General features: G+C 31.0%; 3 protein-coding genes across 5 annotated transcripts; 2 read left to right on the top strand and 1 right to left on the bottom strand.

The window, feature by feature from the left end:
* Nucleotides 1–369: 369 nt before the first annotated feature.
* On the top strand, nt 370–6,004 carry LOC123688829 (ATP-dependent RNA helicase DDX24). Its single transcript, XM_045627554.1, has 10 exons — nt 370–616; nt 756–1,062; nt 1,120–1,221; nt 1,334–1,432; nt 2,599–2,752; nt 2,890–3,176; nt 3,234–3,456; nt 3,863–4,092; nt 5,460–5,631; nt 5,712–6,004. The coding sequence occupies exons 1-10, from the start codon at nt 488–490 to the stop codon at nt 5,992–5,994; spliced, it is 1,986 nt and encodes a 661-aa protein (XP_045483510.1). The 5' UTR covers nt 370–487; the 3' UTR covers nt 5,995–6,004.
* A 1,217-nt stretch (nt 6,005–7,221) lies between these two features.
* On the top strand, nt 7,222–21,067 carry LOC123670790 (protein krasavietz). 3 transcript variants are annotated; one of them, XM_045604343.1, is made up of 8 exons: nt 7,222–7,294; nt 8,049–8,119; nt 9,376–9,552; nt 9,647–9,807; nt 11,422–11,736; nt 14,113–14,340; nt 14,410–14,736; nt 20,365–21,067. In XM_045604343.1, the coding sequence occupies exons 2-7, from the start codon at nt 8,059–8,061 to the stop codon at nt 14,734–14,736; spliced, it is 1,269 nt and encodes a 422-aa protein (XP_045460299.1). In that variant the 5' UTR covers nt 7,222–7,294; nt 8,049–8,058; the 3' UTR covers nt 20,365–21,067. The 3 variants fall into 3 exon arrangements, with proteins under 3 accessions (XP_045460299.1, XP_045460298.1, XP_045460300.1); XM_045604342.1 differs by having other exon boundaries at nt 7,226–7,561; XM_045604344.1 differs by having other exon boundaries at nt 7,231–7,561; nt 19,996–20,395.
* Nucleotides 20,673–23,214, bottom strand: LOC123670791 (microsomal glutathione S-transferase 1-like). Its single transcript, XM_045604345.1, has 3 exons — nt 22,844–23,214; nt 22,542–22,618; nt 20,673–21,549 (listed from the first exon to the last, which is right to left on the bottom strand). The coding sequence occupies exons 1-3, from the start codon at nt 22,979–22,981 to the stop codon at nt 21,288–21,290; spliced, it is 477 nt and encodes a 158-aa protein (XP_045460301.1). The 5' UTR covers nt 22,982–23,214; the 3' UTR covers nt 20,673–21,287.
* Nucleotides 23,215–24,516: the final 1,302 nt, after the last annotated feature.

Raw genomic sequence — 24,516 nt, 5'->3', positions numbered from 1 at the left:
TTGCACCATAGACCTAAATTGATATAAGGTCTAAGATTTACGCGCAGCAAGATTTTCTTTTAGGAGTAGGGAATTTTTGAAATATCATTAGGATAACTCTTGAGCCTATCTTTGACAGCGTAGTGGGGTCCCCTGAGAAAAAAATTCATTCGTTCTGAGATGAATGTGTATCAGTAGTGTCTCTAAAGTTCGATCCGCTGGACATAATGTTTAACTTTAAATATGAAATAAATATATATAAAATAAACATATTTGATATGTTCATTCTCAAGACAATGAAATGAATTCGGACACCATTCGGATAAAAGAAAAACATAAATCTGTATTTTAACCATAGACCTAATATTTTTCATTTGTCTATGATTTTAACTCAAAGTCATGTAACCTCTAATTTTGTTAACCTCAAAAAAAAATAACGAAACAAGAGTCAAAAATATTATGATCGTCAAAACGTTTTCATTTACTTAGATACGACATTATTCCGAAAATGAAACTCAAAAAAGGAAATGCTAAACAATGGAAACCTGTTGCAATCGATGGATCAGCATTCAATGAAGGATTCGAAGACTTGATAGGAATAGAAGAATGTACAGATTACGAGCTTCTGAATAATCAGGTAAATATACTATTAAAGAGTGTAGAAATATTTGATTTCAATGATTACAGAGACTTAATATAAGCATTACTTCATTTGTGAAAAAAACATGAGTAGTCATTTAGTTAATTGAGTTCATTTTTATTTCATTTACTTTAAGACCAGGAAACGTAAACTATCCAAAGAAGTACCAGATCCTACATTGAGAAAAAAGCGAAAAAAATCAAAAAAATGTGAATCAGTTACTGTTCCATCTAAATCAGATGCAACAATTGAAGAATGTGAATCAGTTACTGTTCCATCTAAATCAGATGCAACAATTGAAGAAATCAGTGAAGAATCAAATATTGAAACAACGGCTTGGAATGAATATGGCCTCTCAGAACATCTCGTGAATGGAATAAGAGATCAGGGTTTCCAACATCCAACTGAAATTCAATCTCTTACTCTTCCAGCAGCAATTTTCGGTAATTAGAAAAATGCTAATGTCTTGTTTTCTTCTAATTAATATTTATTCATTTTAGGCAAAAAGGACATATTAGGAGCAGCTGAAACAGGAAGTGGAAAAACTTTAGCTTTTGGACTTCCAATACTGAATTCAATCATACATATGAAATCAGAAACAAGTAGGATATATTTTTTGAATGAAAATATTTTCAATTAATCACCAACTAATTTCTAGTTATTATTTCCTTCTGTTGAAATCAATGGGAAATTCTTTAATGTATTATCTTTCAGGTGATGAAGATCGTCCACTTTATGCTGTCATTTTAACACCAACAAGAGAACTGGCCATTCAAATAAAAAATCATTTAACAGCTGTAGCAAAATACACAGGTGAGGAAATATTTTATTTTGGGTAGTTGAGACTTGACAATCAAATGAATTGTTACTCTGCTGGTCCTTTAAGTTACCAGTGACACATGGTCTTGTTTTTGATTGGCTGAGCCTAATTATGGCGGCTTTTTGTTTACATTCTCTGCTTACCTGATTTTTGGGATTTATCCAAATTGTAAGACTCATTTTATTAAGTAACTAGTATTCTTCAGTTAGATACATTTTTTTTTATTTAACGAGCATTCATTAAAATTCGTGGTCAAGAGTGCTGTGGAGAAATTAGAGTTTATATTATGTGAGTGTGAGTAATACTTCCAATTTGGAAACTATATGGTACAAGCTAAGCGTTACTTATAATCACGGAAAATCTACTCTAATTTCTACACAGCACTCTTAACCACGAATTTTAATGAACGATCGTTATCAAATACTATCAGGTCCAATAATTTCAATTTTGACGTGTGTCAGTTCAGTTCAGTTAATTGTATTAAGTTCTATGGTAAAGCCATATGGTTCGCCATTTTTAGGCTCAATTTGAACGAATGGTCGCCACTGTGTTTGATTGAGTCACTGTATTTCAAGTATAGTAATAGATTTAATTATTGAAAATGTGATACAACTACAGAGCATAATATATATATAAATGCCTTTAATAACAAACAAGCAATGCAGGGTCCTGTTGCTCCGAACTGAATGTATTTTTCATCATAATTAACTTGAAAATTTAAAGGGAAATTTTTTTTCTGGTTACGGGGGACTATCCAACCATTCAATGTTGGATAAAATATTAACAGTTCTGCTCCTGAAATGGAGTTGGAACACAGTAACAAAGCGTACACAGCCCACATCTCTCATAGACTCCTAGGAGAGGTAGGTTAGAAAAACATATACATACATATTATATGTATATATTTTATTTTGTAAATTGGTTGAGAAAGGAGAAGAATAGATTTTGCAAACTCCATAATGATCTTATATTGTTGTTGAACAATTCCCTCAAGCAATTATACCATAACTGTTTAAACTATGGAATAACACATAATAAATTATAAGCAATGTTTCATATTCATGATAAGCAAGGAGAATATTAAAGCAAGGATATTGAATATTCGTTCACATAGAAACGAAGAGTTTCAATTATCGTAACTACATCGTATACTTTACAGGTATCAAGATAGCAGTTTTAGTTGGAGGAATGGCAGTAGTGAAACAAGAAAGAGTGTTGAGTAAATCACCGGAGATTGTTGTTGCTACACCTGGAAGATTGTGGGAGTTGGTGCAGTTAGGTTATGAACATCTTCTAGATATTAATAGAATAAGGTAATTTTATTCAGTTTATTTTGAGATTCTAATTATTGAATTTTAGAGTTTTTCATAGAATACCTTTTCTGCTAATGATGGAAAATCAAGGCTTTCCACTTATTGCCACACAAAGTTCAATATATCTTCAATTTCAGATTCCTGGTTATAGATGAAACTGATAGAATGCTTGAGAAGGGGCATTTTCAAGAACTCCAACTTATTTTAGAGAAAATAAATGGAAATGAAGAAGCAAAAAAAATCAGGCAGAATTTTGTCTTTTCAGCAACACTCACATTAACTCATGATTTACCAAAACACCTTCTGAAAAAAATGAAACGTTATAAGAAAAATGTTGAAATGACGCCTGCCCAAAAACTTAAGAAAATTATAGATACTTTAGGTATTCAAGACCCCAAAGTAGTCGATATAACTAAAGGAATTGGTAAATTATAAATACAATTTTTGAGAGTGGGATTAGAATTAAAATTTTTGTTTTTAGGTTTATCAAATAATCTATCTGAAGGAAAAATTAATTGTTTAATAGAAGAAAAAGATTATTATGTCTATTATTTTCTTCAGAAACACCCTGGTAAAACTATAATATTTTGTAACTCAATTGGCTGTGTCAAACGCTTGACAACACTTCTGACTTTATTGGATTGCCATCCACTTCCTCTTCATGCTTCCATGCAGCAGAAGCAACGACTAAAAAATCTTGAAAGGTGAGTATAAAAATATTTTCAAGGAAAAATGATATCTATTTTTTCTTGGTCCTAGAGGGATTAGCTAAATCATGCAAATTATTTAAATATGCCATATTATTTTAGTAGCTACTTGCAATGAAAATGTAATCATTGAATCTGCTAGATGCATTGATATTTCAAGAACATTTAGAAATTCAGGAAAAGCAAATCCTAACCAATATTCCATAAGAGCAAAATTGCTCAGTACAACTTCTTCCTATGAGGATGATATTGATAGGGGTTGATTGATAGATAGGGTCAAAAAAAATACACTACTGTCTATTTTTCTTTTTCTTATGTGTAAGAAAATTTGCTTGTTTTTTTTTCGGTTTTGATTAGCGTTTAAATGAAAATTTTTACATTTAAAAGAATGTTTTTTTTGTAGGTTCAGGGATAGAGATAATTCTCTTTTGATAGCAACTGATGTTGCTGCTAGGGGACTGGATATTCCATGTGTAGACAATGTCCTTCATTATCAAACACCACGTACCAGTGAAAGTTATGTGCATAGATCTGGAAGAACTGCTAGAGCAACTAAAGAAGGACTCACTCTTCTGATTATTGATGCTTCTGAGATTAGAAATTATATAGGAGTCTGCAGAACACTCAACAAAAGTAAGAAAACCATTTTTATTAATCAACAATCCTAATATCTCATATAAAAAATATACTCTGTGACATCTGGGTATCTACACCAAGTTATTGACGTTTGCCTGTGCTTCATAGTATGGCTTGAGGAGACAAGCATTATCCTTTTGAAAAATCGGGTTTTCTAGCTGCAGAAGGTATGGAAGAATATGGGGTTTTACTACTTGGGTGGGCTTTCATAGTGCCTCGTAAATTGGTCTATTATATCATCAATCGAAGATGGCTTTCCTGTATTTCATTTTTCGGCCTTGGTTGTCCACTTCTTCATCTTCACCTTCTCTAGAACATTCATAATAACATAATACTACCAAGGATTGGTTACGGTTGAGACAATTAGCAATTTTTCTAAATGCCAAACCGCCTTCAAGTAATCAAAAAATGCAACCTCAGTCAAATTTTCTCAGTTGTCTATCAATTTCGCTTTTTTGAAATCTAGTCATAATTTCAGCCTCAGGGCACAAAAACAAAAGAATTGCAACCAAAAACAATACCGAAATAGTCTTAAGAAATATACCAAATAATTTCAATTGTAACAAGTAAAACGTCATATTAGATTAGATTTTACAACCTGCCATATTTGGTCAAAACATTGCAACCTCTTCTTAGTGTTGCATTTTTTATGTCAAATAAGCTAAAATTCCTATGAAAGACTAATGGTGGATATCATAAAACTTTTATTGTGTTGATTTACTCGATCAAATCATTTCTGTCTTCAATTACAGTTCATTTTTAACACTTTCATAGATTTCAAACTACAATCAATGAGTTGATCAGTCAATCAAAGTTTTATGAAACCTGTTGTTAATGTCCTATCTCAAATACCCATCTTTCTTCAAATATCCTCAAAATCAGACAACTGGAACGCGAAACATCCCATACTAATTTTCATTATTATCGCACAGATACAACTTGAGATATTTCACGTTTGCATATACTGAAAGCACACCCTTGTATGCAATTATCTACATTATCTATTACTCATACCTAATTTCAACAAAATCAGATAAGAATGTTGAAAGAATGTGTGGACACACCAAACCAAAGTTGCTAGGATTATCTGAAATGCATTATGCAATTGTAGATTTTAAAATTTCATTGTGATTTTCAAATCACAAAGCTTCCACTTCTTTCAGTTGATTCAAAAGCGAAAATTTTAACAGAAAAATATATAAAAGTAGTCTGATGGTTTCCAAATATAGCCTTTTTAAACAATATTTGAAAGGGTAATGAAAGAATCAAAAATATATGTCTTTCAATTTAATATGTAGTCGAATTTGAAATCAGATATTTTCTTGGTAAACTTTTTAATTCAATGGTAATGGTTCGTTTTTCAGGTGAAGATTTACCAAATTTTCCTGTTGAACAAAACTATTTGAATGCAGTAAAGGAAAGGGTCAATTTAGCAAGAGAAGTTGATAAGTTGCAATTGCAAGTTAGAAAAACAAGTGCCGAAATTGGATGGTTCGAAAAAGCTGCCAAAGAAATGGATATAATCATTGACAATGTGTATGTATATTTATCATTATCATAAAAATCACATCTTTAGAATGGCTTAGGGCAAAGTACCAATTTTTTTTATTTTTCAGATCGCTGAAACATGACTCTGAAGACCGATCAAAGTGTAAGAAATTGTATGATATCAAGAAAAAGCTACTTGCCAGTTTATTAGAGAAACCAATATTTCCTAAAGGGGCAATTAGAAACTATGCCTCAATGAATCTTTCATTGGATAATAATTCAGAATCAAAAGAGAATGCTATTGATACTATGAAAAAATCGATGGAGGTCAAAGAAAAGGATAAAAGAAAGATTGTTAAATACTACAAACCCAACAAAAATAAAAAACAATCCATTGTTAAAAATAAATAATGAAAAATTACTTGTTTTTTTTCTTGAATTTGAATTGAATTTGTATTCAAAGGTTAGGTGCATAATCAGGTATCAAACACTACATCTACAATAATCAGAATATATATTTTTCTGAATTGAAATAGTGATTTTTCTGTGATGGTTCACAGATCACCACTTAGCTCATAAAATAGAATTAGCTTCTGGAGTGGTATACACAATTTCAATATCTGTTTCGGAGGAGGGCTTACAATAAAATCTCACTAATTGGGATCCTGTTCATTATTATATCATCTGTAAATTTTGAGGTTAAAAAGACATGAGTAAATCGGTATATTAATTCTTATTTTACTTAATAGAACAACTGAGTTTATTCAGATTATTTTTGATGATCTATTTTACACTTCTCCATTCAATTTTCTCACTAGAATTGAATGTTTCTGTTCAATAAAATAAAAATTCTATACTAAAAAAGTAATTACTTGGAAACTTGGCTACACATAATCATGAAATTGAAAAAGTTCATCGATATACTGAATGGAAAATAATTTATTTTATATCAAAGTTCAAGCCCCTATATTTCTGGAATAATGTCCTTTTGATCATTTCAATTGGATTTTGGAACGAATTATTAATTCGAATTCCGCTGCAGGAAATTCATAATAACTTTTTTATGTTAAAATCTATTATATGATTTTTTTCATACGAATTGAAATTTTTACGACAATATTAGAAATGTTCATTATATTATACTTTTACTATTTCACACATAAGTTTGTGAAAATTGTTTCAAAATTATCTTTTCAAATCATAATTGAATATGGTCTAAATGTGTGCCATCTATACTTGAGCGGTGGAACTTGGTTTATGGATACAGCTTCCTTCAGCTCTTAAATACAATTTTCTAATTTTCGTACATAATTATAAGAGAAAAAACAATGGGATGCTTCTAGAACTCCCTGTTTTTTTATTAGCAGAAATTTAAAAATGTATGTTCATAAAAAATATATAATTTCTATTACGGAATTCTAAAGAAGAAGGAGTTGAGTTATGATTAAGTAGAATTTGAAAAAATTAATCAATGTTACTTTTCATATGAATTATTTAGTTTGAATTTCATTAAAGGTTTAATTTTCACATTAATTTCAAGAATAATATCGTTTTTCGTATTCGAGTATATATTGAGTAATTCAATTAAATTGTACCGTGGCAGGTTTCAGTGGAATGGATTCACAGAAGAAGACATTCTTTCAATCAAACCAAAATCCTAGTTTGTAACTTTCATTCGTTCGAGTAATTTCGATCATTTTAATTTTTTTAAGTAAGTTAGAGGAAGTTATTGCATTATTCGACTTTATTTCATTTTTAAGTTTATTAAAATTATCAGGGTATTTCATTTTCGATTTGAAAAACTTAAGAAAGAAAATTTTTAAATATCCGCGGTTCAAACTACTGATTCCATTTTTCACCATTTGTGCCGCTAGTACTGCAGAAGCAGACGCAGTTCGCAAAAGCATTCCATTTGACTGTTCTCAAGAACCGTCAGTTTCTTTGATCGCGTGAGGTGCTTCTTTAAGACAGTCTTTATGTAAGTAATTTCTTAGTTTTCGATTTATATCGCTCCAAGGTTTACACCAGTTAGTAGAAATTTCATCTGTACTTGGTATTTCTTATTGGAAACCTAATAAATTATTCCACCTCATATATTTTAACAATGGTGGCCATGCATGCTGAGAAAGTTGAAACTATTTTTATTTCGTCAGGAAGCTTTTTCTGGAACATTTTAGTGAATGCTATCGAATTAGTAAATATTTTTTGATAATGTTATTCATCCCACGTGATAATGTATGTATTTAAACATATTCTTCGTCTTTGACAATTGCTTTCCTCGATAACAGTTAACATGTATTTCATTCGGTCGTTGACTCATTTTGTTCGTTGAAATTTGAAATAACTTAATCAAGAGTTAACGGTGTTAAATCCACGTTGTTACAATTTAGTTTTTGTTGTTCTTTGCGCATAGTATGTTTGAAAGTTAGAGAACAATATTTTCTAAACAATACCTTTGTTTCCAGAAATTTTTGTATGAGTCAAAAGGTAGAAAAACCAGTCTTATCCGGTCAACGCATCAAGACCAGAAAAAGAGGTAAGTGAAGGTATTAATTTTCACCCTATTATTTTTTTCACTCTAAAAATAGAATGATTTTATCAAATAACTACATAGAATGGTTTAATGAAATAATTGAATTACTGAAAATCTGTTCTGAATAATGTTTTATTTCTAATAATACAAAAATAATGATTTAAGAATACATTATATTTTTAAAATAATAATTGTTTTGTTACTTTGTGACCTTGACAAATGTTATGATTTTTCCACATTGGGGTTCAATGTTTCCTAAATGATCTTGGAATTTCAGAAGAGTTTTCAACATATGCTGCAATAAAATTGAAAAGTTCAATTTTTAACAGAAATTGCTTTTATTTAGATACATTAGAAACAATATATTCTTCATCTATTTCTATCTATTGAAAATTAATTCCAAAATTTTTTTCAACTTTTCAAAAGAGTGTAACTCTTGAATACCTTCAACTACTGTGCCTCTTAAAATTCTTATTAGTAAACATAATCTCCATTTGTTATTATTTAATTGGGATGCCAAAATGTTATGTCAGAAATCATTATCTCTTTATTCATGGAACCAGCCATCTTGTGGAAGATATGGAAATAAATTAGTAATTTGTCTATAATTCATAACATTCTATATCATTAAAACTTCCAGTTCTAATTTGTTCATATTGAAATTTGTAGGAACACCCTGATTTTGATTTTTATCAATCAGAATGGCTTTTTAAAAATCAAAATATGACAGTTGATCTCCTTGTTATGATATTTATTCATCTGGTCTACATTGCTATGGAGCAGTTGCTTTTCTGTTTCATGATAATTGCTATTTTGAATTCTTGGATTATATTTGGCCTATTCAACTAATATATTTCGAATTATTTTTCTTTGTAGACAAATGTTAATGCTCAACTTACCTCATTATTTGCTTGAGCCTTAAAATTTTCATCACTAGAAATAAATTTACTTTCTCATTAAAAAATCAGAGATTCAAATAATATTAACAATTTAAATTTATATGGATATCTTGATGAAATATTATTTCATTATTCATAAAAGTCTACAGTTTGACAATTCAATATATGTAATGACTTCCCATTGAAATTGATGCTCATCATTCATTTTGGCGATTCAAAAATAAAGAGGAAAGAAATTTTAAGAATACCCCATATGATTTAGAGCTTTATTATTTTTTTTTTTCTATTATGTGTTTTATTTATGAGACTATATTATTGTTAGTTCATTTGGGATAATGATGTTTCCGATTTAAATTTCAGATGAAAAAGAAAGATATGATCCAGTTGGATTTAGGGATGCAATAATCTCAGGACTCGATAAATGTTCGAATGATTTTGAATCTATATCACGCTTTCTGGACGGTGCTGGCAATAAATTAGATTACCGTCGTTATGGAGAATGTCTCTTTGATATCCTCATCGCTGGAGGAATCCTTGGTAAGTGTCAAATATATAATCGGGTTTTTCACAATTTTTCATGTACATAATCAAAAAAAAATTCAAATATGTTATATATGTTTTGTTCTAATAGTTCCAGGTGGTACTCTTTCTCAAGAAGGAGAAGGACCATGCAAGACAGATGCATGCATATTCAGTACTCCATCCGAGATCAACATGGAGGTAATGAAGAATTGGGAACAGGTCTTCATCAAGCTCATGAGAAGATATAAATATTTAGAGAAGATATTTCAGGTGAGTGAAATTTTTCGTCATGAGTGGTGCATGTAAATTGTGGGATAAAATGCATTTTCATTCAAAGAAAGGAAAAATCTCTTTATATCGAAAATGTGTATATTTTAATCGAGTGAATGATGGTGAATTTCCTCAAAATTCAGTTAACAAACTGGAGAGTACTAATTTGCTGGTATTTCACTCGTTGAATTATTCATTCATAATTTAGTATATCCTCATCAATTAAAACAATTTAATTTTTTCCTTCATATATAATTATGACACTATGAACTAACAATTCCACTAATAAAAAGAACGAAACAGAAATAAAATACAAACATTCTTTGCCTATGCTTCCTTGTCTTTCATTCCAAAAAAAAAAAACAATCTCTTCCCTTCTTCCTTATTCAGGATATCCAATACATATTAATTTCAAATTTCATTGGACTAGTAGAACACAAAATATCGGGGTCTCAGAAATTTCACTTTCTCATATCTAAAAAATCGTAAATTTCTATGGAACAACACCCAATATGAATGTCCATACCAAACTTCAACGAGATATGGAGATCCTGGTAATTTCACTTCAGCACATGTTAAAAAGACATCTTAATATATCTGGAAAAGCAAAAATTCGAATGGGATATCAAACTGGATTTCCATATCAAATTTCATCTATATCCTAACGAAAATTATTTTAGAAGCTAGTCTGTTTCAAGAATTTTTCCGAAAAGGAGCACTAAATCAAAGTTTAGATTGGTCTGAAAAACATTTTACGATCGGAAATTTCGAAATGAGAGAAAAAAAATTTTATTCCATTAGTGATCACATCACTCCATCCATCTTCTCTAGACTTGGAAGCAAAACAACTACCTCATCAGAATTTCTCATCTTTTTGTCATTATAGCCATGATTGCCCACAGAATGTTGAATAATTAAATGTCAAATCAATCATATAATAAGAATATATAAATAAATAATTCTGACGACTCGGCTCGGCATCATGGGTCCCTTTTCCCTCGTCTTCCTTATGGTGACGTTATACAAAGAATTGACCAATTAACGGCATGAAAAATTAGTAACATTCTCGTTTATACTGAATAATACATAAATGAGAAAAATCCGTACTAAAACTCCTTACTAACCCTACTAGGGCAATGCCCAGTGGCATCATATGGGGACAGTCTCCTATATATACCAGTTATGTACAGTTATCTGAAATTTACTTACCAAGAATGATGTTTAAAAGTTCTAAAGAATCTTCTCGAGAAAATAAACTATGAAAACTTAATTCAATCTCATTTGATTTTCATTATTATTTAGATAAATGTGAGCATGTTCGTAGCAAAGAAAACGAAATTAGAAATTACTATTGTTGCGAAATAAATATAAGACATTTCGTAGCGCCAAAAGTAACTACAACAAATTAGAAGCGTATTTGTGAGGAAGCTGTGAACAAAGTTGGTCATCAGAGAAAACTGAAATTTAAAAAAAATTATTTTTTATAGAGTTTTCATATGGGGACAACAGGCTCAAATGGGTTTAAAAATAGTGATTTCTAGTTTAGTATCGAATATTAATTGATCTTTAGTTCCCTTGTAAACTCAACATTTCAATAGATGAATTTAATTTCAGGATGAGATCAAGAAGATTCTTGTGTTTGTGAAGTATTTCAGCGAGGAAGAAAGGAAAAAGCTTTCTGTCATGGTATCTTTGTGGATTTCAAATGGGAGCATCCCATTTAATGCTATTACTGTATTGAACAGCTCCTACCTGGTGAAGGACAATCTGGCTTTGGACTTTCTTATTGAAGTGTTTAAATGTTGGCGCCAAGAACGTGGAGTGAACTCCCTTTATTCAGCTATCAAGAAGTCCAACATTGAATCTTTACTCATGAGTTTTGTGCCAGATACCAAACAGGCACAAACTTATTTCCGCACTGCCTTCAAGGTAATTATTTCCTGTTAATTACACAGTAATAACTGTCTTTCATGGATTTAATTTGTTATGTAAAATCACTTTCAGTCATTTATACATTTTTTACGGATTCATAAAATTAGTTTTGGACAATCTAATAATATGTAAAGTATATAAAAGAATAGACTACAACAAACGAGTAAGACTTGTATGTTTCTATCAGCTGACAGAGACCACAAGTTTTGATTGGTTCTATATATTGAATCAATTAATATATCATTGGTTGAAGTTCAAATTAATGCTCTGCACTGCTCTATCGTATTATTAGATAATTGCAATAAGCATCTGCGTTATTTGAATTTTTGTTTCTTCACATTTAGTGTTTAGCTGCGAATTTAGAAATTTATTCAAAATCTCGAAATAAGTAGCAAATTTCATTGTAGAAAATGTCCAAATTCACATTTTTCAAAAGAAGTTCATTGAAAACTTAGCCATTTAAAACAACATTGAATTATAACCTAAAAAAATAAATACTCTTGTGATGTCACTGATACTAGTCCGGGAACCAGTAACAAATATACATGACCAAGTTCCTCTCCAACGGTAATTAGTAGAATGCATCAGATAACAGTAATAAAAAGCCTCGTGAACGTCAGCTACGACTGTGCTTTGGGGGAGAGCGGCAACAGCCCCCCAAACCGAAGAAAAAATAATTAAATTCAGTCATTTCCTCCCAACTGAAAATTTGTCAAATTGTAGCTAACCCAATATCTAGACGAAAAAATACAATCAGCTGACTATAGCATGGTGGATTATACGTCAGCTGGTGCCTCAAACATGGAAAAAAAATATATATTTTCAATGACAGCTCTGACAGCGACTCTGATAATGAATCAGAGAGTGCCACACTCTCGAGAAAAGGACTTTATTTGTTTCTCATTTGTAAACGTCAGTTTCCAAAAACACAATATTAATCAAGAAAGTTTATTTTATCAAGTCACTAACTTGTAAAACTGACAGTTAACTTGCAAAATTTTTACAAGTTAGTAGTATTATTTACATTAGAAAATTTTGTTTTATCGTCATATAACGTATTTTCCTATATCTTCTACATCATTCATGTTTAAGGAGAGAATTTCGTCACATCGACAACATCCAAAAATCCCAAATATTGTTACAATTTTCGCCAGCAACCACTGGTCATCAGAAGCATGTAAAAGAAATTGTTCAGCCTCTTCTTTGCTTAATACATTGGCCTTTTTAGGCGTATAACGCTCATTTTTTCGTTTCAGAAACGCTATTATCTTTTGAAATCTGCAAATGACAACTAAACGTCATATTTTTCAATGAATTTTTTAAGGAAAACAAACCTGCGAACAGGGGCATTTTCTTTCATTTCCAAGCAGCTTTTCAGCACAGACCATTTTGCCCATAAAGTATTAGGGCTGAATCTAGCTGATAGTTGATTCAAGTAGACCAACAAAACATCTTCAGTTACCCCAATCACACTATTTTTGTTTTGCCACTTTTTGAAGTCGTCGTATTCTCGCTCGTACCTTGAAGCTGATTTTGCAGGTAATAAACTTGAAGCTACACTACTGGCAGCCTCAATAATTTCTTTTTATTTTATTTTGGTACATTCATTCCCGCTTTCGCCAAAACAAATGTAAAGAAAAATAAACAGACATGTTCATGGCAACGCTTCCATAGCTTACATAGACTTATATAAATATATGTCTATGATAGCTTACGACATTTGAGACAAATTATTGAGATTTTTTTGGAATTTATCTAACCTTTTTACAAATGAGAAACAAATAAAATATAAAACAATACACGCAAGGTAACGGGTTTTACTGGCTCAAGGAGGTAACTGACTCGCCTGCGGCTCGTCAATTATATCCTCCATTCGCCAGTAAAAACCCTCTTACCTTGCTAGTAATGTTATATACTATTCTCCACATGTTGCACAATAATATTTAGTTACTTCCACTCTCTGATTCAGTATCAGAGTCGCTGTCAGAGCTGTCATTGAAAATATAATTTTTTTCTTTCATGTTTGAGGCACCAGCTGACGTATAATACAATCAGCTGGCTATGCTATAGCCAGCTGATTGTATTTTTTCGTCTAGATATTGGGTTAGCTACAATTTGACAAATTTTCAGTTGGGAGGAAATGTATTTTTTTCCTTTGTGTTTGGAGGGCTGCCGCCGCTCTCCCCCCCAGCTGAGTCGTAGCTGACGTTCACGAGGCTTCTTAGTACTATTATCTGATGCATCTCACCAAGTATCTCTCAAGAGGAAATAATCAACCAAATTTGCACCTGGCTCCCGGACTATACGATGTTTAGTGAAATTGTGATTCATACAAAAATTTAAATGGCTTTTATATCTTTATTTCTCTTAAAGGAAAATGGTTTGGAAGAAATATTGAAGCTTTATTATGACCAAAGCCAACAAGTGGCTAAGAAAGAGTTACAAACATTGTTACAAGACAGTCTAACTGAGGGAAAAGCTCATAAAGAAATAGTGAATGAACTTAAAGAAATGGCTGCCAAAGAAGAAATTCAACCTCATGAAACCATCTGCATCATCTGGACCACCGTCATGGCTATTCCTGAATGGTCCAAAAAAGAAGTGAGTATATTGGGAGTGACTCTTACAAAACTGAAATGACTATTTATTGAAATAAATTATCAATTCCAGGAGCTGGTAACAGATCAGGCAGTACGCCACTTACGGCAGTATGTTGCACTCTTCACAGCATTTGCACAAACCGAGCGTGCCCAGCTCAGTCTTCTGCTCAAGGTTCAGGAGTACTGTTACTCGAATATGACATTTATGAGAGCCTTCTTGAAGATTGTGATGCTCTTTTATAAAACAGATGTCCTACCTGAACAAGTTATTATCAAATGGTACAAGCAAGATTACAGTGTCAAAGGAAAAATGATGTTTGTCGATCAAATGCGCCAGTTTGTAGAGTGGCTACAAAACGCCGAAGAGGAAAGCGACTCAGACGGGAGTAGCGACTAGGTGTGTTTCTTTTATGCAATTTTTTTTTATATACTGATAATTTGAAAAAAATAAATCAGAATTGGAAAAATTTTGTTGCTAATATCGGAAATCGTCCACTAAGTTTGTATTTCACTTGAAAAAGCTAAATACAGAATGACCCAAATCTCGTTGTTGCTAATATTACATTTAACAAAATGAGTAAATCACTGACAGTCGAGAGCTTTTGTGCGCTTGAAATTTCTTTTCATGTTTCACGAAATGTTGAATAAATTGTCAAATTGTTCTTTTACAACCAAATTCTGTCTTCTGAATAAAAATTTACAACCAAGTAGTAAATTTCTGCTTGACTTCATAATTTTGGAGATACTAGAAAAATAAAATTTCCTTTGTAATCATCGGGTGGAAAGTGCTTCAACAAAAATAGTCTCGATCGGTCTTAGTTTTCAGAACTTGCCCCATCAAAGTTTCATTTTTTAACAATAGGTGTAAAAGAATATTAACCTGCAACTTGACATGCCGTGAAAACGTAAATTGATACTTTTAAAAAAATGTTATTTAATTATGATTGTAATAGAGCTTATTTGTCTGAACAGGAGATACACCCAATTTATAGACCAAAATATCATATAGTACAAAGTGTATCACATTTTCGAAAACGTAAAATCTATACTTGGAAATTACGATTTGTCTCTCTGACATATGCCATTATAGGTATATTTGTAACGAATCATAGAGGACATTCAAATTTCTATGTTTTAGATTGAATCAATCTCTGAAATTAAATATACAGGTTTGGTGAATACATTCCAAAAGTATATTCAACATCGTTTCAGTGAATACTGATGGTCCAATACGATATCAAATAAACGTGTTTTTTCTCTTTCGATGGCGAATTGTTTATTGTTCAACGTCGCAAATAAATTTCTTGCATACAATGGAATAAAATTCTCGTATATCAATTGTTGATAAAATGAAAAATTCCTCATCATATGGTCATGATGGGATTCCTATGAAGGTGCTGAGAAAATGTATACATTTAATTGCAAAACCCTTAAGTTTCATCATTAATAGGTCATTTATTGAAGGAATATTTCCAGAATCCTTAAAAATATCAGTTGTTAAACCCCTTTTTAAAAAGGGTTCCCATGAGGAAATGGAAAATTATCGACCAATTAATCTCTTGACATCTTTTTCTAAAATTTTTGAAAAAGTCCTTTCTATCCGTTTAATCTCTTTCTTTAAAAAGTTGCATGTTTTCAGCAAATTTCAACATGGTTTTGTACCACAAAAATCCACTGAAACCGCCATATTTCAACTCTTGAATGAGATTTTAAAGGCCTTGGAGGATGGAAGCATTCCACTTGGTATGTTTCTGGACTTGTCTAAGGCGTTTGACAGTGTAGATCATGAAAAATTATTAGAAAAATTAGAGGCTTGCGGCATTAGGGATAATCAACTTCTATTAATTAGAAGTTATCTCAGTAATCGAAAGCAGAGAGTTGAATTAGTACGGGATGGAACGACTTGTATATCAGATGATGTTACAGTTACTAGGGGTGTGCCTCAGGGGAGTGTCCTTGGACCGCTTTTGTTCTTGATTTACATTAACGATTTGCCGGAGGTGGTTGGTGATCTGGCTTGTATGTTCTCTTTGTACGCTGATGATACTAATATCATAGTTTCCGACGATGATTTAGCCACCGTTATCAATAGAGCTGAAGATGCTTTCGAGTCTGTAACTTCCTGGTGTGGTGATAACAGTTTAAAGTTAAACATTGCAAAAACTAACTTTATCTTTTTCCATAGCGATCGCTCTCGTCGTTCATTTCCATTGTCAGTAAGGATTCTTGGTAATGATATTACAACTAGTGAGTCTATTAAGTTTTTGGGTGTCCATGTTGATGTTACCTTGAAGTGGCGTCAACATGTTGATTACTTGAATGGGAGACTGCTGTCTGTCTTGTATTCGATCAACGTTTTGAAGCATCAAGTTAGCTTATATGTATTGAAAATAATTTATTCTGCAAATTTTGAATCGTTGCTGTCATATGGAATAATATTCTGGGGTAATAGCCCACATACTAATACCCTTTTCATTACTCAAAAAATGACGTTGAGGTCGATGTTAAGACTACCTTTTCGGGAATCGTGTAGAGGTTTATTTAAAAAGCATAATATTTTGACTGTACCCGGCTTGTTTGTTTTTAGATCTTTGCTATTCATTTATAAACATAAAGAACTGTTTTCTGACTTTAAGAATCTAAATAATACACGACAAATGATACCTTATCAACTGCCAAAGGTTTCACTCACACTCACTCAAAAAAGCACAATGTACACTTGTATGAAATTATATAATGCTCTCCCAAAATATTTCTGGGCTATTGATAGTTTGAGTCTCTATGTAACAAGAGTTCGTCAGTTTATCCTTGATGCAGAACCTTATCATCTAAATGAATATTATAATTACTGTTCCATCATCCAGCGTTGACTGTGGTTTCGTCTGACATGTTTCAATTTTATCATTTGCACCTGTTGTATCTGTGATAATCTTTGAAATAAATATTATTGTTATTGTTATTGTTATTCATTTTCAACCGATATGGTCTTGCAACTCATCCCACGGTTGGAGAACGATATTCAAGCCGTAACGCAGCGCAGGCCGCAACTGTGACCATCCCCACTTCGCCGTTGAAAGAGATCGATATGATATCACGCAGATGTTTTGATTGTTCCACTGGACCATGAGTATTCCCTGGAATAACGTTGAATATTTTATATTTCCGAATGTATTTGTCAAACCTTTATATGTATAATATGTTCAGTTGAGTATAACAGGAGTTCGGTTTTAGCAAACAATCTCTTGAATGAATGAATCGATATCCATTCAATTCAATTCAAGTTGGATATAACTAGAGTTTTGAAATCACGAACACATTTCATACTAATTTAATTAAACTGCTCTCTATGCAATTGACAAAGTAGATTTGTCCATAGTGTATAAGCAAGTGAAACGTGTGTAGTTCCAGTATTTAATTGCTAGTGATACTGTGGGTGATCTTTCAAATCCTCTGAATATTTGCCAGTTATACATCAGTAATGCATCAAACAAGGAGCCATAGATCGCATACGAAATATTTGAGACTGAAATGAGAAAATGGTATCTTGATTTATAGAAAAAGAAGAAAAATATAATGCTCCTTGTCAACAATTGTCCTGCTCATAGACACTTTGAGAATCTAAAGAGTATGACATTAGTGTTTCTGCCTTCAAATACAATTCAGCAACCTATGAACCAAGGAATTATAGCATGAATTCTCATTCTAAAAATATTTTTTTTAGTAATTTGATATCTCATTTAGCGAAGAATTGAAATTTCTTCTTCTAGATGCTATACTTAAAATACGTTGAATAGACTTCCCGGTTTGTTGAATATGAAGAAAATGACTAAATTCCTTTAGTTCAATGGTTAAGGCAGAATAACGATGAAGAGAATTCCCAAAAGGATTTGCTCAGTTTATCCGGCAAACAAAAACCACCAAAGAATTGAGATACTATGGATGAGAAACAAAACCAAAAAAAAAAAATAATGAAACATCAAATGAAGATAATATAATATGGAAATATCCATCTGCATCCCAAATGTTTTATGCAATGAGAATTATATCTGTCTAGAGGAAATGAATGAGTTTGAAGATGAGACAATAGAAGTATTGTAGTCTTAAAAATATTTATACTTTGAATGGACTCCAATAAATGATATTGTTGAACACCTTTTTTTTTGTATTTCCCAGATTTACCCTAAATTGTCTCTTCCTACTTCATCGAAAGCAATCACAAGATATATAAAGTATGCTTTTCATCTACTCTGTGCTCCTTACAAAGATTTCTAAATTTAGACGTAAACACTGCTTCATATACTTTCAATATTATAATCATAGTATACTGTTATATTTGTTATTATACTTCTAATATCATATTTACGCACTCTGACATATTTCCCTGAATAATTCACCCCTTCTCCCAAATATAGAAAATCTTGCATAGACTATATCTTCACTAATATTGAAGACTTTCATACGCAAACCTACAAGGCAAATATTTCAACTATCTCAGATAATGGTACAGATAAATATTTACAGGACCTTATAAACAGAAACCATTTCAGATGATGAGAAAATTATCCCCAAAGATAATTTTCTCATCATCTGAAAATGGAAATCAAAATATAAACAATTTCAATTGGTTAAAAAACACAAAAATTCAAATGAATATAGTGATGGCAAAAAAAACATTAAAACAATATGGCAAATTATTAGCCTTCAGCTAAAACCTTTAATGAACATTTCACTTATATAATATATTGGTGAATTATGATATTCCAATCAAGTTGTGATGAATCGAATACACATCCAGTTCCAACATATCGCCAATCATAGAAGACACATACAGCTACATACAATAGATAGCGTTAAAACCTCTAATGGATATATTTGTAATTCAAGTTTATTGAGCTCAATGGCTGATGCAATCGTGACTCTCTTGACTGAAATAATGAACTCAAGTCAACAAGCAGGAATTTTTCCTGATAAAATAAAATTAGATAAAGTATGTCCTTTAATAATAAAAGGGAATCCAACTTGAGTTGTAAAATACTGTCCATTATCCATCCTTTCTGTATTCTCGGAAATTAGTAAAAAAAATGGTGATAGCCGAATAACACATAAACACAATTAGCTTTCAATATGGATTTAGTCAAAAGTAAATCGACTATTGATGGTATTAAGAGATTATATTTTTACATATTGGATGGTTTCGATGGATGTGAAACAACACAAGCCCAATTTTGTGACCTTTCTAGGGCATTTGAGTGTATGGAACATATGTAAAAACTAGACTATTACGGTATCAGAGGGATAGCACTATCGCTATTCACCTCATATTTACAAAATAGTTCCATGTCAGCTATCGCACATGGTATTTGTCAGGAATCGATCCTAGGGCCTCTTCTATTTAATATTTATATTTACGACCATCCAAGGAATATTGAATATCCCTTTGCTTTTTATACAGATGATACTACCCTAGCAACAAAAAATACATCAACCCAACTAAGTTGGGCTGGAGTTAGTAACAACATTTCATAACCTACACGAGGGAGGTTCAAAACATGTATAACTATGATTGTAATATTCTACACATTGTATGATTTTATAAGGTTGAACTGTTTCTTACAGCTGTAAGAACGAACCTTGAGTTTATTCACTTTGGTTCTAGTTTCCAGAATAATATTGATGGTTACCAAAAAAATTTTAAATAAAAAAATCCGAGTTAATTCTACTTTCTTTACCTGACGGAAGACCATGATGCTTTGTTGAAAAATATGATGTCTCCATTTCATTTAGTTACCATACCTAGCAGTTTTAATTTAGGATTTAAAAATTGGTAAAATTAGAGAATTTTGGGGAGCTAATGGTTTTTGAGGTTATGATCAAGTGATTTGAAAAAAGAAATATTGGTTTGTGCAGTATGTATTCTGATGTATAATATATCCTTTTACACATGATTGAAATTTAAATCTCTTAATTTTTTTTATGCTTCGTTATATATAATATTCAATGTTTTTAATTGAATTTATTTTTTCAGGTGACTAAAATGCCCTTTGAGAAATGAAGAATAGTGCCACACCAATACTGTTTCAGCTTTTTTTTCTTAATAAATTTTCCTTATTTGAATGAATATTTCTGGTGCCTTACTTCCATTAATATGAGGCAAATAGTGACCAAGGATATGAATATCTTTTTAAATTATCATGAAAACAAAGAAAAAAATGCTGAACATCAGAATTTTACAATGGAAGATGGAAACTATGTTATTTAATAAAATGATTTATTGTCAATTTTTTCATTATACAAAATAAATTCCAGTATAACTTTTCCATTTTTCAACTGAAGATCAATGTTTGAAACTTTATTTCTTATAAGGGATATGTTATTTTAATTATTTGAAAATCAACTCTCAATATTTTGTTTAAGGAATCAATAAAAAGGGCCATTAAGTTCCATCCAATTTGGCACTTTTTATAATAGGTACTAATGTATTTTCATTTAACTAAATATTTTTCAATGTCCAGAATTTCAACAACCTACCTCTGATATATTTCATAATTCTTATTTTGTAATTATATTATCTGAAAATTGATTAGTTTGATAAAAACTCTAAATTATTTTAACTGGTGTTGAAACTATCTTGTCCTGTTATAAGTCCAAACAAGATGTATATTTCAAAAGTCTTAGATTAAGTGAACTGTAAAAATTGTAAAAGAAATAACAGACTTTTTTTCAATTCATTAGTTTTGCTTTTATCAACTGTACAAGTTTTTACATGCTTCTCAAACATTATTTTCATCAATTATAAATTCCTTTTCGTAATAAAACTGAATTATTGATTTTTTCAACATTTAAATCTGAGAAAATCCAGTTCAATAACCAAAATCGCAAATTCTTCAAATTAGGTCTCGGCAATCAGTCTTACACACTTATAATAATTGTACAATTATTAAGTCCAAATCAATTATTAAATGAAGCTTGTAATGATTTAAAGAATATAATGCAAGTCATGAGAAGAGTAATACCAAAACCAATAGCCCATAAAACTGCTCTTGTAGGCTGAGGGAGAACAAATACTGCATATACTATACTGTGCAAAATTCTTACCACAACGAAAGTGATAAATAATAAGTGAACTAACCAAGATGGAGGATTTGTATACAAGTACAAATAAGCAATTAATAAGAACGGCAATATGTTTTCCAAATCGTTCTGGACAGCTCTGAAAAATAAACGTACAATTAAAGGTGAATGATGATATTTTAGTCTATTATCATTAATAGATAAATTACTCTATTCGAGTAGGGATTTACTAAATTTAATGGGATTCTAAAAACTGCTGACTCAATGTCGGGGACCGTAGATAACCTTTTGGTGTGAGACCATTCCTGGCTCAAAATTCGAAGTTATCAGATGTCTAAATATCTCGAAATACCGATTCTCCTGGGTCTCTGTGAAACCTCTCAGAAGCTTAGAGCTAGAACGTGAACCGCGGGGGGGGGGCCATGGCCCCCCCTGAGATTTGGATTGCCTCATTTTTCAGCACAACACCTTCAATATTACTTTCTCAATCCAAAGGGCATGGAAAAAAGGAAAGTAATGGATTCTCAACAATTTTTCGGTTTTCAATGACAATCATGGACGCCTTATCGTTTTTCAATAATTTTCATTTTGCCCCCCCTGAGAAAAATTTCTGCGGGCGCCCATGCCCACAATTAAGAAACTCATTACTCTGGAACTATGTAGTAAAAAGGATAGTTCTCAGCATCATCGCATGAATATTCATGCGATGATGCTGAGAACTATCCTTTTTATTCTTATTATTATTATTTTATTCTTAATTTCATTATGTCTTGTTTAGTTTAAAAGAATTTTTTTTTTATTTTCTCCCCTTGATACTTTGTTGCCTTCAAAATTCAATGATCGTGTCCTCTATAGATAGGAGGATCAATCCGTTATACTGTTTGTTATAGCAAACAATTTTTAAACCAAATTTCCTGCAAGTAGTTTTTTGTAGATTTTTTTATTCGATTTTTGCGTTTTATCATCGAGTATTGAAATAGATTTAAACTAAATGGTTTTAAACATTGCAAAACGCGTAACTGAACATTTCGTTGTAGATTTAAAATTGTTATTTTTATTTATTAGAGGTAATATTGATTTTTCAAATATCCATTTAATTTACAAAAAATACACACACATATATCATCTTACCTTCTTATGCGTTCTACGTCATCATTAATTTTTACTTCGCCCTTGAAAAATTTTGCATCTTCTTCACTTATGAATACCTACAGTCAAATTAATATAATTAGTACTGAGATTTAATAGAAAACGAATGCTCGACTAGATACAATTAAATACGCATTAATTATATACAGAAATAGAAACATTTTTTTGAAACTATCCTAGAGAAGCCCATGTAGAACAACTTGATTTCTCAACTAGTACAAGACTCAAAGATCTGGGCTAAGGTCATACATATAATATATATTCTCATTAATCTCATTACTTACTTTGTTTCTCATTCTTGTGAGAATAGTGAAAACGATTAATACCATAATTTTTAAAATAAGCAAAGAAGAACATAACATATACAAATTAAACGATTTATCAGCTCTGTTGAATTCAGAGACGAGTTCTCTAAAATCCATTTTTCACTGGTTAAAAAATATATATATGATAATAAACAACAAACAGCTTTGACGATTCTTTGATAACTATATGTAATCAACTTGACTGATATGATCTTGAGTATCGTCGAATGAATAAATGTAACCGGTTTTCAATATTTTCCGAAATTACGTTTTTCGTCCTTCAGTTTGTTCTATTATAATAAATTCTTTTGATACTTAATGATTCTGTTTTCAGTGCATGAGATTTCCTGACATTGAAAAACTGACTTAATTGTGACCTCATTTATAATAAAACATCACATTCAGTTGTTTTGATCGAATAAGCTTGAGCATTCGTAAGTGTGTTACCTACTTGAATATAACTGTATCTAAACTAAATGCAAGTAGCAATTGTAGAGGAAGCATATTATTCGTTTTTAAAATAAATTAAATATTCAATCTGAAATAGGAGGATAATTATTAATTTTATTCAATTTGAACATCCAATGTGGATTCGTTTCATCGGCTGAACAAATTGTTTAAAATTTTCATAATACAAAATACGGAGACATTCAAATATTAACATAGACAGATTTTAGTGCAATAACTCTGGCGACGGATAACAATCCTTTTCATGAAAAATTCCTATAAACACATATCTTAACAAGCTTCGTTTTCGAAACAGAAGAGGGTGTTGAATTCAAGAAAAAAATCAGTTTTTACGTATAACTCTAGTATTATTAATAATAAAAATTATTTCGGTAAATAAACAATTATTATATTTATTGTTTTAAATTTTAGGTATTGAAGTTTTGATAATGTAATGTTTCGAATTAGGCAAGTGTTTTCTGCCAAACTTATCCAGTGGAGTAGATATATTGAAACTCTACACCACTATCTTTTTTCGAAAACATTTGTTCCTTTTCAGAAATCAACAGAGCTTCATTGAAAAAAGATCCTTTGAATTTTTTTCGTAGAATGTATCATTTGCGAAATAATCGAGTACAAAGTAAATACTATCCTCGAAAATCTACAAAAATTAATTTTGGAAAATTTCCCATTAGTGATGAATGAAAGTTAAGATGTTTTATTTTTTGCATTAAAACGGAGAGAAAAGACTTGATAGGGGTTTTGTCACAAATTGAAGCAGCCATTAAGAAATAATTTTTTATTTGAAATATCTCAGTGGCGTACCATGTTTTCTCTTCTCAAAAAAATTGAAAGCAATAAATAAATAGTCAGTAACTTTAACACCCCGTATCAGAAAACGAAACATTTGCGAACAAAAGCATAATATAGCAAATTAAATAAAATATCAGTATAGCTTTGGATTTTTTTTTGATATTTTGGTTTTCTGATGCATATTTAATTTAGTCCCAACACAAAATAATTGATAGAGAAAACTGGCTACAAATGCTGTTCATACATGAACAGAACATCTGCTACAAAGTCAAGATCAAATAATTCTTATTGAGTGATACAATTCAAGTATGTTATTACATTTTCAGTGAAAATACGATCAAAAATTATAAGTTTTTCACTTACCCATTTTCGAATTGAAAATCTGCGAAAAA

This window comes from Harmonia axyridis, chromosome 1 (assembly GCF_914767665.1).
Source record: "Harmonia axyridis chromosome 1, icHarAxyr1.1, whole genome shotgun sequence".
Taxonomy (NCBI): domain Eukaryota; kingdom Metazoa; phylum Arthropoda; class Insecta; order Coleoptera; family Coccinellidae; genus Harmonia; species Harmonia axyridis.
This window is presented reverse-complemented; position numbering and strand designations above follow the sequence as displayed.